At 42.8% G+C, this 16,295-nt stretch overlaps 1 protein-coding gene across 1 annotated transcript in view; it reads right to left on the reverse strand.

Moving 5' to 3' along the window:
- Positions 1 to 748: 748 nt before the first annotated feature.
- Positions 749 to 16,295, reverse strand: part of ST3GAL1 (ST3 beta-galactoside alpha-2,3-sialyltransferase 1) — a 78,151-nt gene continuing 62,604 nt past the window's right edge. The window contains exons 3-7 of the mRNA XM_036407002.2: positions 15,493 to 15,689; positions 12,128 to 12,307; positions 7,134 to 7,179; positions 4,827 to 4,946; positions 749 to 3,382 (exon numbers count right to left, since the gene is read on the reverse strand). Of these exons, the coding sequence (XP_036262895.1) occupies positions 3,209 to 3,382; positions 4,827 to 4,946; positions 7,134 to 7,179; positions 12,128 to 12,307; positions 15,493 to 15,689 (717 nt within the window). The 3' untranslated portion in view covers positions 749 to 3,208. The remainder of the gene's footprint in view (positions 3,383 to 4,826; positions 4,947 to 7,133; positions 7,180 to 12,127; positions 12,308 to 15,492; positions 15,690 to 16,295) is intronic.

A 16,295-nucleotide genomic window follows, 5' to 3' on the forward strand; every position in this document is an offset into this window, starting at 1 on the left:
TGGGAGGAAAAAAGTGCTCAAGAGATTTGGCTTTGGTAAAAAACATAACACACACTCAAGGAGTGCTTCAGAGATTTTGCAGTGGTGGCAAATACAGTCCAAGAGTTTGAAGCCTTGACATGTTGTTAAATGTTTTCCTCAGTTCTTTTAAACTAAATAAACCCAAAAAGTTTCTAATAGGAAAACAGTCTTCAACAATGCCAGTAGGAATTAATTTTTCCCTCAGCATCATCTGTTGGTATCTCCTGATTCTGAAGGCAATTGAAAGAGCAGCAAAATTGTGGAGAAACTGAGACAAGACTCAAACACAACAGTCAGCTGCCTAAAGGACTCTAGAGAAAGTTCCCCTGGAATAGAAACATGATGGCACAGACTATTCCTCATCCTGCACCTGGAGAGATCCACTCTCTGCTCTCCCTACACTCTGAAAAATGGACATCAGTGGTACACAGTTACTGCTTGCTGTTGGCAACAAAATTAAATGGGAATTGCAGCTTGTTCCATGATGAAGACACTAAATCTATCTGCATGTATGAGCCATGAGGTTTTATATGTGCTGTCAGAGGCAGAATGTTCAGGGGGAAATAGAAATTTTATTAGAACAGCAAAAGGAAACTTTCAAATAACACAGGCTAGAATATAGCTGGCTTATTTTCCACTGTTTTTGATTCCAAATTGATTTGATTCCCTGTGATTAAAAAAAAAACAAAACAAACAAAAAAACCCCAACAACAAAACATCAAGGGGATTTAACCACCAAGAGTTTTCTTCCAAGTCTTTCTAAAAATGACTGAAAGAGCAGTCAATGTTTCTGAATTACTAATATTTGTCTATGAGGAAAAAAAGAAAAGTACTTGAAGCTCCAAAATCCAGCCACACTGTGAAGCTATGACTGGCATTTTACACTAGTCTTTTACCTCTTAAACTTGCTTTGTTTGTATTACTGCAGCATCTCACAAGAGCCATATTGATTAACAGCAATCTAAACAAGCTGGAATCCTTAAAGCAAACAAACATAGTTCAGGCAGTAATGCTTCATTCTTTCACAAAGGACTTGTAGAAGACAGTGAGCCCATCAAATCTGCTGTGCCTGTGACATCCAGGTCAGTTCATGCTGGGAAATGGCTTCTTGACATGAGGATTGTGAACAGGTCTCATCATGAGGATTTGAGGATTTGAAAATCCTGCCCTTTCCATATTGCTGCAATGAAGGGTCACACGAGCTGAGGGAGCTCAACTCCCACAAAGGCTTTTGGCATTCTTGGCTCTTTATGAGCCACAAGTCCAGTAATACTCACACGGGTAAAGCAATTTGTGTTGGTGAGGGGTGCTGCCTTGGAGGCCCAAAATTCCAGTGCCCATGCCACTGTGCCCAGGACACTGTGCCCAGGACACTGTGCCCAGGACACTGTGCCATGTGCTGCTGCCTTGGAGGGCACCTCACTGGTACCAACTGGTGCAGAAAGACAAGGGGATAAATCTTGGATGAAGTACATCACTGTTGAAGGGCTTTCACTGACTCAGAAACTCATCTGCTTGGACATTCTGCCACAACTGGTGCATAGAAGAGAGGAGGTTTAGATGATGATTTTTTTTTTTGCCAGAAATTCCAACCAATGTGATACATTAAAAATTAAATATGCCATTTTTCCCAAGCCTGATCAAAAGTTCCTTGAAGCCTGTGGCAAGAACTCCTCTGGTTTCACCAAGGCTGAAAGTTGATCCATAATCCATGAGTCCTGTTTTCATCATATGGAGAAGAAAGGACCACAGTTTTCTATTCTTCACTGACTGAACTTGGATTTACACTTTATCTGTCCTTGAAGCTTTAATGCATTGATTCCAGCAAAAATCTGTGAGAATAAAACCTCCATTGTAACTTCCCTCCTCTCACTGCCTGGGGGTAGTGACATCAATATACTCATTTCTCCAGAGATGTACATGATTTTGAAATTGTCTCCTGCTCTAAGATGAGCTTGGACAGACTGTGTCTTTGTAGGTGCTGCTACAGAGCAAAAGATTCTTAGTGTATAGCTAGTTAATATTCCAAACCATGATTTTTTTTCCATTTTGGATAGACTTTGTAAAGAGATACTGCATTTTTAAACTTGTAAAAAAAATTAAGAAGAAATTTTTCATTGGGACTTTTGAATATTTTCCATAAAAAAGGTAAAAGCTACCTTCAAAAATTGTCTTATTTGTGTTGTTCAAATACAATATAGGAGTTGTTATTATTGGTTTTGACTACAAAAGCATACCAGACAGAAGCTAAACTTTGGTTAATTTTTCCCCCTTTTATAAAAATGTTGAATTTAGGGTTTGTCATCTTAAAAAAAAATCACATTTGTTGCACAATTATAAAAGGCACATATAAATGACTTGAAGAAAGTCCACTTTCCAATTTTAAACTGATTAAATAAAAAAAATTAAAAAAAAAACCCCAATCCAGAGTATTTTCCACCAAAACACCCCCAAAAACCCCAAAAATTACATATAATCAAATGAGACAAAGAAGTGGCTAAAAAGGCCATTTTTTTCCTGGAGTTTTCAGTATTATTTCCTCCATCATTATGGCTGTGTAGGAAGCAATATTAAATAATACATGAGATGATTTGATTCATATTTTCTAGACACTATCAATGCAAAATGAGGCAATGGTTGAAATATTTACTCCTCCAGGCAACTTCATCATGTTTTTCCTTAATACAGCATGAAAACAGAATAAGAGAACAGAGAAGAGGTGGTTCAAAAAGAAGACCAACAGCAGAAGTGAATTCATTTCTTTGAGGTAATCCTTACTATGATGTTCACAGCTGCCTTAGCAGATTTCAGGTCCCAGAAGTAATTTTCACTCTTCTTCAAGGATCTGCTGCTTTGCTCGAGGAGAGAACAGACACACAGACAGCAGTTCCCGTGCTCAGGCTTCCTCTAATTGCAACAGGCAGATCTTTCATCAGTAATTCAAGAATTGAGCCATAGAGCCTAAGCAGAGATTAATTTATTCCAGCTGATTGGCAGCTCCCAGCTATCCCAGGATGGGAAATCATGTGCAGCTTGGAAGCCTCGGCCTCGTCCCTGCGGTGTGAGATGCTCCAAACCCACTGCAGATCCACGCATTCAAACCTGGCTGGTGCCCAGATCACCTTCACTGAACTTTGTTCTGCTGCATGCTGGAAATTGCAGCCCCCACTTGTCCCCATGGCCAGGGTCATCTGCCCTTGAAGAATTTTATTTTTTCAATGGAGGCCAGAGTCAAAGTTATATTGAACTCAAAATCCCCGTCATGGACGCCGGTCTTCCGGAAAGCCCCACCTGAAGTGTTGTTCTCCCAGTAATGGTGCCAGTGTCCTTTGCTGTCTGCTCCAAAGCCATACACATTCACCTAGGTGGGAAGGGAGAACTAGTGTTATGGACTGGAAAGTAATTGCTCTTCATCTGAAGTGCTGAAGAAACTCTTTCTTCTTAGTATATTTACATGCAGCAGCACCTGAGGTGCTCAGTGGTGTCCCGAGCTCTCCTGCTGCATGACAGGACCACAGAGAAACAGCACAAGGCCTACCCAGGGCATGTGACATCCTAAGCTATGCTGAGACACCACCAGATCTGAACTCAGAGGGAAAACGAGATTTCTATCCATTAATTCTTGTTTAGCAATATGAAAATGCATTCCTATCCCTTAAGCATGATTGACCTCAGGAGATCCGTGGCTTGGGATGGGAATCTCCTTTTCAGCTGATTTAAGCCACAAAAAGTGAAAAAAAATTTGGTTTTGTCCTGGTCTTCCAAATAATGACCTAAGGTGACTACCCTTATATGCTTGACTATATGATATTTGCAGTTACTTCAGAGAAAGATGGATTTTATGTTCTTTGCATGTGTACCCAGCTGCAGCCTCTCCCCTCCCAAAGGCTCATTTGTCAATGGCTGTGCCTGTCTCCTCTGATGGTAACAGTCCAAATATCACCAGTGATTTATTTAAACTGAGAGTGGTGGTAAGTCTTGCTGGATTAGAATGGGTCATAGCCCCAAACCAGCTCCCTAAACCAACCACACCCAGGCCCATTCAAATATGAACTATTTTTAAGTTGTTTTTGGTAATGTCAGAGCCTTGTTCATTGCCTGCTTATCAGAAAACAGGCTCCAGCCAACCTGCTGTGACTATGATAACATTTCTTCCAGTATCTTTAGGAGTATTTCCATCACCTCTCCAAGCAAAACTCTCAGCAGCAGATGTGTGTCCAGGACAGGGATTTTGCCAGCAAAGTGATTTTGATGCACCATGCTGACAAGCCCATACTTGCAGGATTTTGTAGAGCTGACCTGGCCTTACTCTAACTAACTAACTCTAACTAACTACTCTAACTGGACCCCAAGGGTCTCCAGTCACCTTGGGGCACCCCACATCACTCAAACCAGGGAATTTCCCCAAGTGACTGCAGGAGCAAAGGTACTTACTACAACCTACAGTATAAACCCACAAGCCTGAGTTTGAAAATAGGAGACAAAATAGAATTCAGACTTTCACTAGCAAGATGGGCACAGATACCATTCATGTTTAGATGTCTTTTGATACCAGCTGGAATCTCTGTTTATGTCTAATTATATTCTCCTGGAGTACATAGTAAACCCTATGACTTGCTGACATTAAAAAAATCTATCACTGGCACTGGAGCATGTCTGCATGCTTCTGAGGAGTTTGCACATGTTTGAAGACAAGGTGGAGAGGGGGAAACAAAGGCTGAGTGAGTGGCCAGGGGTTGTTCCTGGCTCTTCAGTGTGAAATGTTCTGATTTTTATCCATATATCCACACACAGACAGACTTTACCTCATCACAGACATGGAGAGCAAACATCAAAGACAGAAGGCCCGTGGAGGGGTATCTCCCATGATGCTCCAGCCAGTTTTCATAGATGTATTTCATAAAAGCTGGATTATAAACCAGGATCTAGGCAGAATTGGAGAGAAAGACTCATTAGTAACATACCCTGAGGAAAAAACAATGGTAGCACATCATTCCTAAAGGACACTGGGGTAGGGGATGGGGTAAGAAAGGAATAATAGTTATTCCTTGGAGGCGAAAATAAGTCCCATATTAAGGGCATTCAGGAGTATTTCCCATGTGCAATTACACATCAATAGCCCTTCCTTGGTCTTGATATCCCCCCTGCTTGCAGTAATGTAAATCCTGGAGATTCCTACTGAAATCAATGGGAATGAAACAGCACAACTGACATGGAAATTAGGTATTGGCCATTCAACTCCCCCTGCAGCCTGCAGGTGAGCTCTGGGGAGCTGGAGTCCTGAACAAGGCAAACATGAGATGCCACAACACATTTCACAGAACCATGGATTAATTCGGGTTGGGAAAGACCCCTAAGATCATCAGCTCCCATCAGTTTGAGTGGGAACATAAGAACAGCTGCCTTTTCTGCACAATGTGCCAGCCATGTCTTGGTACCTCTACAGGTACCTCTAAGGAAACCAAGGGCCAAATGCAACTATCAGGAAGCCTATCAGGTCGTGTATGCTTCTTTTATCTTTCTTTTATCTTTTATCTTGTTTTTCAAATATGCCATTTTTCTATGCTGTATGTTTTTTTCTTACAAGACATAAAATGCATTTGTTTATCTCACAAAGGTCATCTCCCAGAGACAGAGCACTTAAGATAAGACCTGAGAGTACAGTAAATCCAAGGACTGGTAGGAGCCCTTGGTTTGAACCCCCTCCCCTGAGTGAGGGAAACAGAGACTTTTCCTTCCATGCTGTGTTTGTAATTAGAATGACAGCATTTCAGTGGTATTTGGTTAGCTGCAAGGCTTTTCCTTTTACAGAGTCAGAGGTTAATTGCTGATGTTGCATCTGTGTGTAATCTCTTCTCACAGGCTGTTTTGCATTGCACAGTGTGGGAAGGAACACAGGGTTCTCCTCTCATGCTCAGGAAGCTGCTGCATATCACTGTACCCTGGGCTGCTGCCACTCAGCTGTGCTGTGAGTTTAACAACCTGCCCTGGTGCTTCTCACAGGGGTGTTGCAGAGGTTGTCATGTACCTCACAACAGGTCAGGATGAGCTAAGGGATTATTTATTGCACCCTAGAGATCCATGGTTTGAAGCGAAGGAAAATAAACTGATACTAGCTCAGGGTGTCACCTGAAGGCTTTGGCAAAACCTGGCCTCTTGAATGAAAGGTGTGTGCCTTAATTTGTAATTTTAATGTTCTGGAACTAATGCCATACCTTAACAGCCTTTGATGGACTAGACACCTGTACTTCTTGGAAAATCTCTCCAAAGGCTGAGAGAATGAGACCTTTGTTTCTCTGGAAGCCAGAGGTTCTTCATGGTTATAGGAAGAGCCTGCCTGGGTTAAAGCCAAACCATGCAGCTACAGCAGCAGAAGTCTTTGCACAGGGGCTGAAGTTCCTCCATGGGTATTAACATCCTGCCCCATGGCAAATCCTGCCTCCAGCCTGTCCCTGTCTGTGCTCTCATGCACACTGTGCTTGAGCATTGCCTGTGAGACCTGGAACAAACCTTGCTGGACCTGGCCTGAGCTCAGCCTCCAAGCTTGTTTAATTGGGTACAGGTAATTACTGCAGCTGTGGGCTAAGAGCCTAGCACCAGGAATTCTGCACTGACCTGGAAACACACTGCTTTATGTGTTCAAAGTTCACTTAGCTCCTTATTACAAGGAACTGACCTGGGAGTCAGGAACACCCTTGGTGTTCAAATATTAAAATTATTCAAGAAAACCTCTGAAGTCTCTCCTCAGTATTATTACATACAAATGGCTGCAATGGGTAGGAACAGAGCAGTTACTGTGGAGGACAATGCTGCACTTTTTATGTTCCTGAGCAGCACCAGAGGAAGTGATGCAACCTTCAGAACAGAGCTCATGCAATGGCATAGCCACAAAAGCAATTTCTTTCCAACCACAGTTATTTAGTGGTTGATCTATGGCCTAAATGGCACACAGGAGCCAAATCTTAGCTTAACTGAGCCTTTTAAAGTGTCTGTATTTTGGCTGCAACTTTTTATCAATGTCAAGGGCTTGCTTGGATTCTTGCAGTCTCCCAAACAGGCAAAAGACCTACAAATAAATTAGCAGAACAAATCCACAAACTAGCACTGCTCACCTTTTCTTTTTTGACTTTGATTTTCCTTGGAACTGGAACATAAGTGCTGTTAAAGAAAAAGAAAGACAGCACCATTATCAATAAAAGCCCAACTTATTAGTATTTTCATCTAATTCCAAAGAAAGAATATTCTTCACATACAGTGATAAATTCAAATTATTCTAAAGTAATAAATTCAAGAAGTTGTAAAATGAGGCTGCAATTAAGTAACACAGCAGGAAAAAACCTGAGCTGTCACTGAAGCAATTTTATAGGAAACTATTACATTCTTAAATATTCAAGGTAATTATTGACAGTAGGACACGAAGATTTAGTTGAGAAAATACTGTAGAGTCAATACTATGTGGAGCTTGAGACTTCTAATTCTTGGATCATTACTGTTGCAGTCTTCGCTCTTTGATGATGGGAAAGACTTTCCATTTAATTTCATGGCAGAAAAACCTTCTCCCACCAGGGGGAGACTTTTCCTCTCCTAACACTCGGAGCTACCACATGATTTTCAGAGCCGGTGGCAGCAGAGTTCACCAGTTCTGTGGTTATATGGAACTCGGGCATTCCCAGTACATAGCCCCTCTCAGAGAGCTCTTTCCCTCCTCCCCAGGGGGATGCTGAAGGCTTCCTGCAGTTTCCAGCATAAAACTTCCAAGTTACACCTTATGACTGGGTTGAAATCACGAGTCATGTCTTGAAAATGAAAAAAACTTTTATTCCCCATATCTCATACACAGTGTGTGCTGGCATTGCACAGCTCATCACGAGTGCTGTAAGAAAAAAATCATCCTCAGTTTGTTTCAAGTGAAAAAATTTGGGTGAGCTGGCCTTGTAATTGGAGTATATCCCAAAATATATCCTGCACACTTTTTAGATGGGTTGTGCTAAAGCACCAATTTACTTTCCATTAGTTCAATCTCAATGTTTTCACTTGGGTTTTGGTGACAAGGTTCCTGTCATCAAGGTTTTATTTTCTTTGAACCATGGAACATCATCACTTTTAAAACTTAGTCTGAATCTGCCCAAACCAGTGGTGACCTGGCAAAGTTCTCCTGTGTTCTGGGCTGGAGGCAGTGAAAGAGGAGATGGTGGTTCCAATGCTCCTAGGAGGTGATGCTGGTGGGGAAAGGGACACTCATGCAGACTTCTCAAATATGTCCTTGCAGCTGCAGCCCATGCCTGACCTTGATCAGCAAATCAGTAAACACAGTCTTGGTGATCCATCCCCTTTTTGTGCTCAGGAAGACAAAAAGGGCTTCTTTGCTGGTAGAATCCACTTAGTATCATATAAAATAACAGTTAATCTTTTCTAAAAAAGTGATGTGAGAGAGGGCTGAGTTTCATAGATAGATACAGTAGAAGACCAAAGAGATGAAAATGCTGTGTCATGATAGTACTTGTGGACATCTCTGATCTAACCAGGAGACTGCTGGAGCTTTTGTCAGATGATATATTAGTCATTTTAACCAAGATCTACTTCGTTGTCTCAGAAGAAATACCCAAGTCCTGCTGTCATGTGACTGCAGAATTTCATAAAATGACACAGAAAATATTGGCACACTTGGTTAAGACCTCTGCTCTGATGCTCATGTAAAACCTGGGCTGCAGGGCAACCAGGGAATGAGTGACCCAGGAGGTACCAAACAGGAGTGGGACAGTGACACCTGTGATGGAGGTGGCTGCAGGCAGTGGAACATCAGCTGGGAAACATCTTCCATGAAGCACTTTGCAGGGCTCCAGTGGAATCTGTCAGTGACCCTGTACAAAACATTCATTTCATTGTACAAAACCTTTACTGAACCCTTGACCCAAGATGTGTAACATTTTAGGGAATACAGTAACTGTCTTTGCCAAACAAAGTGGAGGTTTTTCACCATACAGATTCCTAGAAGGTTTACAAGTGAAGGCAGCCAGGGTAAATATATGGCTCCTGAGGGTCTGAAAGTTTCCTACCCCAGAAAAGGCATTTCTTAGTCTTTTCTGGAACAATGCTTAGTCTTAGAAAGATGTTTTTAGATGGAAACACATCAGTCAAATGGGACTGAGAATGTCTGAGAGAATCACTCAGCTGTCAATTGAAGCTAATATTAAGGCAATCTGAAGTTTGGCTTTTGTTTTGAATCATAAAAAATTGCATGGATTATAGTAATACTAAGAGAAGAATATATTTAACTCACAGGTTTTGAGTTTGAGGAAATTCTTTCATACAGAAAATTAAAGACTGTGTAAAAGTCTAACCAATACAGGATGCTTATCTTTTTTTAGCTATGAGTGCACTTGGGTTCTTGTTAGCCTAAACTCAGCTGACACTATGCAGCCTGTGCACGTGGAACAATGCCCAAGCAGACCAGGGTAAGGAGATAAGTACTTCTTCCTTTCTAAAATACTGACTTTCATATGTGTTTTATTTTTCTTTCATGCTTTCTTCCCTTTAAAAATGTGCACTCAACAATTTCCTTATACCCATTATCTGACACTGTGTGTTTAATGCAGGATCATAGGTTAATTCTACAAGGCTAAAATTATGCTGTGTACATTGCTATGATTTGCATGCTTATGATTTTCTGCTTTTACTATTCCAGCTTATTAATTATGCAATTTCTCAGTTTTGAGTATGGCAAATATCTTAAAATAGTGGTATTTCTTTCATGTGGTTAAATAATTGCACACTAATTTATACCAGATGCTTACCAAGCCCATGTATACAATCTAATTATAAATATATAATATATCCTGTAATTTATTAGGCAAAGGTGTTTTCACTTTCATGTGCTGTGACTGCATTGTGGTCAGTTATATCTCCCTAACAGGCTAAGGGCTTACTTGAAATCAGTGCAGGGCTCAGAGCTCAGAAGCACCAAGAGCTTTCTCCTGGGGCAGGGACAGGCAGTGGACCTGCTTGAAAAACATGTGCCTATGTAAATTATAGAACAATAGCATCATTTAGGTTGGAAAGACCTCTAAGATCATTGAGTCCAAAAGTTAACCTACCACTGCCAAGTCATCACTAAGCCATGTCCCTAAGAGCCACACCTATAGTGTTTTAAATCCTTTCAGGGACAGTGACACCACCACTCCCATGCTTCAGTGAGGGACAACTCTTCTGGTGAAGAAATTGGTTTTGATATTCAATCTAAACCTCCCCTGGTGAAACTTGAGGCATTTCCTCTTTTCCTGTCTGTTGTTATTTGAGAGAATAGACTGACCCCCACCTGCCTACAGCTCCTGTCAGGCAGTTAGAGAGATTGGTAAGGAGCCCCCTGAGCATCATTTTGTCCAGGCTGAGCATCCCCAGCTCCCTCAGCTGCTCCTCATCAGACTTGCTCTGCAGACCCTTCCCCAGCTCCATGACCCTTCTCTGGACAGGTTTCAGCACCCCAATGACTCGTAGTGAGTGGTACACTTTTCTAAGTGTACTGATTTTTCCAAGTTATGTGTGTGTCTTCAGAGTGGATTTTTTTTAAGCCAGTTTGTGATTGTATGTATTAAATGCTGGTGATAAAAAAGGTAAAAGGAAGCTAACACAGATTTTTTACAAGTTAAAGGAATCTTAATAATAAATGAAAAGAATCTAAAATGTATCTACAAAGAGAGAAAAGGAAATGAAGAGAAGAAATAAATCTTCATTTGTTTTTCCATCAAAGAGTCTTAAAATTGTGAAGTGGGTCCTTATGCCCAGTCAGCAAGCCCAAGACACATTTTTCCAAGTTTAAATATTCTGAGACTTTCGAAACTGGGAAAAAAGTTTAAATGTCTTGAACTCTTTCTCTCTGGAGTAAAGCAATCTGATCTGCTCTTGCTGCCTGTGTGGAGCAGAGTGTCACCAAGCAACCCCTACAGGACTGTGGTTTCACATCCAGCAGATAACCTCACACACAGTACAAATGTCACGTATTTCATTCTCTGGATTAGGAAAAGCCAGCTTAGAGGGAGGAAAAGAATCTGCTAGCAGGCTTCCAGAAGAAACATGCATTTTGATCACATTTCTAATTCTGGTGCTTCCATAAATCTAGCAGGAGACAACCTTTACTTCTGACAGCACTCAGAAAAGAACTGGGGAATAAATTCCAATGTGCCACATCACTGCCAAGTAGAACTCTTGATTTAAGGCTAAGACATGCAGGTGACACACAAAAACATTGTTTCCTCTGCACAGATCTCAGTCACATTCCACCAGGAAAGACAGACCAAATTCCTGACCAACATACCCAGGGGAGCTCATCCTCTGGACGGGGCACTAAGTGCTGTGGTGTGCATCTGCTCTCCCTGCCTCAGGTGAGCAGCCTACACAGCCCTCTCTGCCTCCTCGTCCTCTTCTGCAAGTGTACTGACTCCCAAGGGGTTATTCTTGTGCTGAGAATAACACAGGAACAGGCAGGAGGTAGTATTGTAGAAAGAGCAAAGAAGGCTTTATTCAATAGAACCACACAGTTTTTATAGAGTGATATGATAGATTTTATTTGATTGGCTAACTAACAAAAACATCTTCACACTGTCTTTAAGAAGAACAGAAAGATGAAGTAGAAAAACACCATTTGCAGATTGTTTATACTTAACAAGTTATTACATCTTTACAACTCTCTAAAACTTCTCACAAGCCGCTGTGAGAAACGCTTGCTGTTTCTCTCTCTCTGTCCCATTGCATCCACACCAAGGAACCAGAGAGGAGGAGGCATGAGCAGAAAAGCCCAAAATGAGGCACTGAACCCCAAAGCTCAAGCCTTCTGACCAAACTGGTCACCTCCACCAGCAAAAACTTCCCTTTTCATTTCTCTGAGACCACTGGAGACGTAAGGGACTGGATCTCGATCCTTGCCTCAACAACAATCATAACATTAAACTTTTCCTAGAAATCAAGTGTTTAGGGCTGAACTCTGAATTGAGAGGGTCTGTAAAGCAGCCCTAGGCCTTACCAGAAGCAGGGATTTGCCCCACATAGGCTACCATCTCCTACAGCAGCATGAAATATGGAGCTCCCACCCCTTGTGCCTGCCCTTACTCACAAATTGATGGTGCCTGTGGTGAGAGCGGTGATGACCCAGCGCAGATCCAGGGTTTTGAAGGGGATCAGGATCATGCTCACATTTGCTGCCAGCTCTCTGTAGCTCTCAGGATAAACAAAGTGGTGAGTGGTCTTGCTCCCAACATCTGATTCGTAGCCAGCAGTGGGGGCACGGTTCATTCTGCAGCCCGAAAATAAGAATTGAGACAGAAGGCGAATTAGGTAAGCACAAGAACATGTGAGTTTTCACCAAGTCATTTGCTTGAGGTCAGGAATATGCTGCCATGGCTCAGGGGAGTCCTATATGCAGGGTCTTCAGACAGCCCTGAGAGGTGTAGGGGTCCTCAGGCAAGCTGGAATGATCATAACCCATGTGACTGAACAGTAAATGAAAGCTCAGCTTTAGTGTGGAATTCTTGGACTGAACAGGAGTGTACCAAGTGTATTTCTGAGCACATCCCTGTGTTCCCTTTACAGTCATCAAAAAAGTGGTGAGTCCATGAGGACACATCTCACTTCATCCTAAAGCTGCATCCTCCAGCTGTTGAGAAAAACATTGCCCTGAAGTACATCAGCTTGACTTCTTGCAGTTCCATTTCCCCCTTATCCATCCAGGTGTATTTGTATATCTTAGGGTCAGGGTAACAGACTGTGCTATGTGTGATGAGAAGCAGCAAATATTCCATATGGCTCCTCCACAAAAAGGCACAAAAGTCAATGCCAAATAGACACAAAGACAGTGACAAATACAGGACCTGCTGCTGATCCTTCATTTTCTCAAACCTTATCTTTACTTTGTAGTAGGTACTCCAACAGATACTCAGGGTCACTGCACACACATGGGATGCTTTAGGGAACCCTGGGGTCGGTGCATGGAAATCTGCCCAGGGCCTCCAGGGCTCAGTTAAGACATGTTGGCCAAACAGGGCTGCCCTACCTCATGTTGGATGCATCACAGATTCACAGAATCAGGGGATATTCTGTTGGAAGGGATCCACAAGGATCACTGAGTCCACCTCTTAAATGAGTGGCCCATACAGGGAACAGAGAGGGGATTTCTGGACTCAGGACTGCAGAAATGCCTCTGTGCCTGTGTTCACTTCTGAAAGCCAATCTGGGAACACATCAACAATTCTCTCCCTGATGCTTTAGCTCCTCAGTGGCAGAGATTTGCATATTTCTGTGGTGCAGCACAGTGCACATTAGAGATCCCTGAAGCAACTTGTACAAATCCATGGTGCTGTGCAAAACCATGGAGAAATCCCTCAGTTGTCTCTGAGCAAAATGGTTTTTTTCCCTGCAATAACATTATCTCAGCTCCTGGCAGAAGCACAGGGAGGACAAGGAAGGATGTAGCTGACAAGGTAATGAGGAGCATCATACACTGCCAGGCAACATGCTGCCCTGGTTAATGATAACAGGAGAGGCAAAATCTGTTTATCAAGTCTATGCCAGGCTGTGTTATTGCAGCTCTCCCCCAGGTGAATTACTTAAGTTTCTTCTAACTCCCTTCAAGGGAGTTATTAGTGTAGTTAGAGTATCCTGCCAGCTCGAGGATTTGTTACTGAGTTCCCTTTTACTGCCTTCCCTGCCAGAGACCCACACCACTGTGTAGAAACACTGGAAAAGCACAGGACTTTCTGTGTTTTGCCTTGAGATTAGTCAGTCAAAGGTATCAAATATGGGTCTTTCTTTCCATCAAGACAAAACCAAGGGTGACATGTTGGTTATCTTACAGCCTGCCCTTGGGTCCATGTACCTTTCCTGCCACCATGGTGGGGCTGTTGGTGCCATACAGCAGAAGGCAGAGCTCATACCCAGGCTCAGCAGGAAGGACCAAGTAGGAACTTCCTTCTGTTGGAAAGTAGATAGTTATACAAATAAAAGTGGGCTGTTTGGAAGGAAAGGTGCTTCCTCAGACTCCTTGGTTCTCCTCTGCACTTGGCTATATTGCCAGAGCATGTGGAAGTGAATTTCAGGTCAGAGAGATTTTGTGTTTGATGCATAGAGGGGTCACCTTCTCTTCTCACCCATGGTGAATCCTAAAACCTTGTGCAATCCTCTCAGATCTGGCTTAAGATTACTCAAATATAAATCTGAGACTGAAGGAGTCATTAAGTCACCCAGAGTTTTGCCCTTGCTAGGGATGGCTGGCTATGGGATGGACAAGGCCTTGGAGCAGGAACATGCAGCTGGGTGTGTTACTCTTTAGTTATTACTACCAGCTTTTGAGTCCAGCAAGGTCTTTTCTGCAGGGGTCTGGAAATGTAAGACAGGCAGTACAAGAAAGTCCACAGAGGAACAGGGCTGTCTCCTTATGGAAGGACACAGAGTTAAGCACCACAGCTTCCCACATTTGCAGCTGTCCCACATTTACAACCTGTAGGAATAATGTCAAGGGCTCTCCCTTTCCCTTCATGGATCTGAAGACCAGGTTGGTGCCTCTGCCTTTGGGGAGGTACTTTTGGCAGGGAGCAAGACATGCAACTGAAGGAAGCAACTCCTGATACGATTTGTGAAGATGTAGCTGTCTCTATGCCATGCTCAAGCCACATCAGAAGCCAAGGTGGCTTAACAGTTCAAACAGTGTTGACCTTTTGTTGATTTGTTCTTGACTTCAGTGCACAGCTTCCTACCAAGGCTTTTGTTGCTTTTGAGAGAATATTCCCCCATGTGGCATTTCAAGAGCAATCTCTCCCTTCCTGCCCTTTATTGCTCTCCAAATTGTACTGTGCTGGCAGCTGTGGTGTGAAAGAAAAAAAATCATCCTGAGTTTGTTTCAAGTGAAAAAACTTGGGTGAACTGGCCTTGTAATTGGAGTATATCCCAATTGCTCTGCTTACCTAGCTCCTGCTCGCCTTTCAGTAGAACAAAGTAGCCAACCTTGCTGCCTCAAAAGGGAGAAACAATGCCATCCTTTACAAATTACCTGCAGCCAAACAGGTGACTCCTGTCCACTGAAAAGTGTGTTTGGCTTCCCCACCCTACCACTGCTTAAGAATGAACTAGTGAAAGAAAGTCAAATCTAATACAGTCAGCTAAATGTCTAAAAGATCACTCGTGAGCACTGGCTGCAGAAATAACTTTTACTCATAAATGCAAATCTTTTTTTCTCCTATATTTTTTAACACAGGCAATTATGGGCTGTGCAGAACAAGCTACACCATCAACACCTATTAATGTTTTTTCATCCAAGCTAAAACACAAGGTGATATCTCCAACACACATAGTTGATGCCCCTGAAACTTAGACTTAAGTACCAGGTTTCACTAGGCAGACCCTGAAACCTTGTTTACTCACTTGTCCCCCCTATTACCAGTGAATTTTAGCCAGCAAAGGCAGCTGTAGCTGAGTGTTTCCTCTCACCTGAGCACGAAGTCGTGGGAGTCGATGTCGTGGCCGTACCGGGACTGCAGCAGGTTGCCCGAGTTGCCCACGACGGCGCAGCGCCGGCAGGAGTCGGAGCCGCGCTCCTGCAGAGGATCCCCGTCCCCAGGGATCAACCCAAACAGCTCTGCCAGAGTGGCATTCAAGCTCTTTGGAGCTTTCTCTCTTTGCAGCTTCTGTTAGGGAGAAAAAGCACTCCAGGTTACCAACACTGGCAGCTTTTCTGTGAGGTAGAGACGGCTTGAATGTCTCCTCAAAGAGTAATCCTGCAGCTACCCACAGATACTGCCTTCTGCAGTACAAGGCTTCATGTTGGGAGCCAAAGTGTGAAAAAAATCAAGTGGAAAACTCCTTAACTTTTCAAACTTGGCTTCCTTTTTCTCCTCCTCCTCCTCATCAGATTCCCACACTTCCTCTATCTAGCCATGACAGAACAGATCAGGTATTTTCCCCGAGGCTGGCCTTAGCAGAATAAATGTTCCTCTGGGGTTCTATAAGCCTAAACCCACTCTGGGTCAGGTATTTTCTGTTAGGATATGTGTAAGATTTCGTTTATTTATTTATGTTTAAGATTTCTTTTAACTCTCCTATAAATGACAGAAAAGCCTCAGGGGAGCTGATGGAAGACAGAAGTGGCTGATATCCCTACCACAAATTTTGGCACATGCCAAGAGTGGGAGAGGGAGATGGGAAGTGAACTGTGGAGGAACCAGCTACTCACACAATAAGAAACTCTACTAGAGCTAGCCCTGAGGGCTGGAGATGTATGATCATCTAAAAAA

Source organism: Molothrus ater, chromosome 1 (assembly GCF_012460135.2).
Source record: "Molothrus ater isolate BHLD 08-10-18 breed brown headed cowbird chromosome 1, BPBGC_Mater_1.1, whole genome shotgun sequence".
NCBI classification, from domain to species: Eukaryota; Metazoa; Chordata; class Aves; order Passeriformes; family Icteridae; genus Molothrus; species Molothrus ater.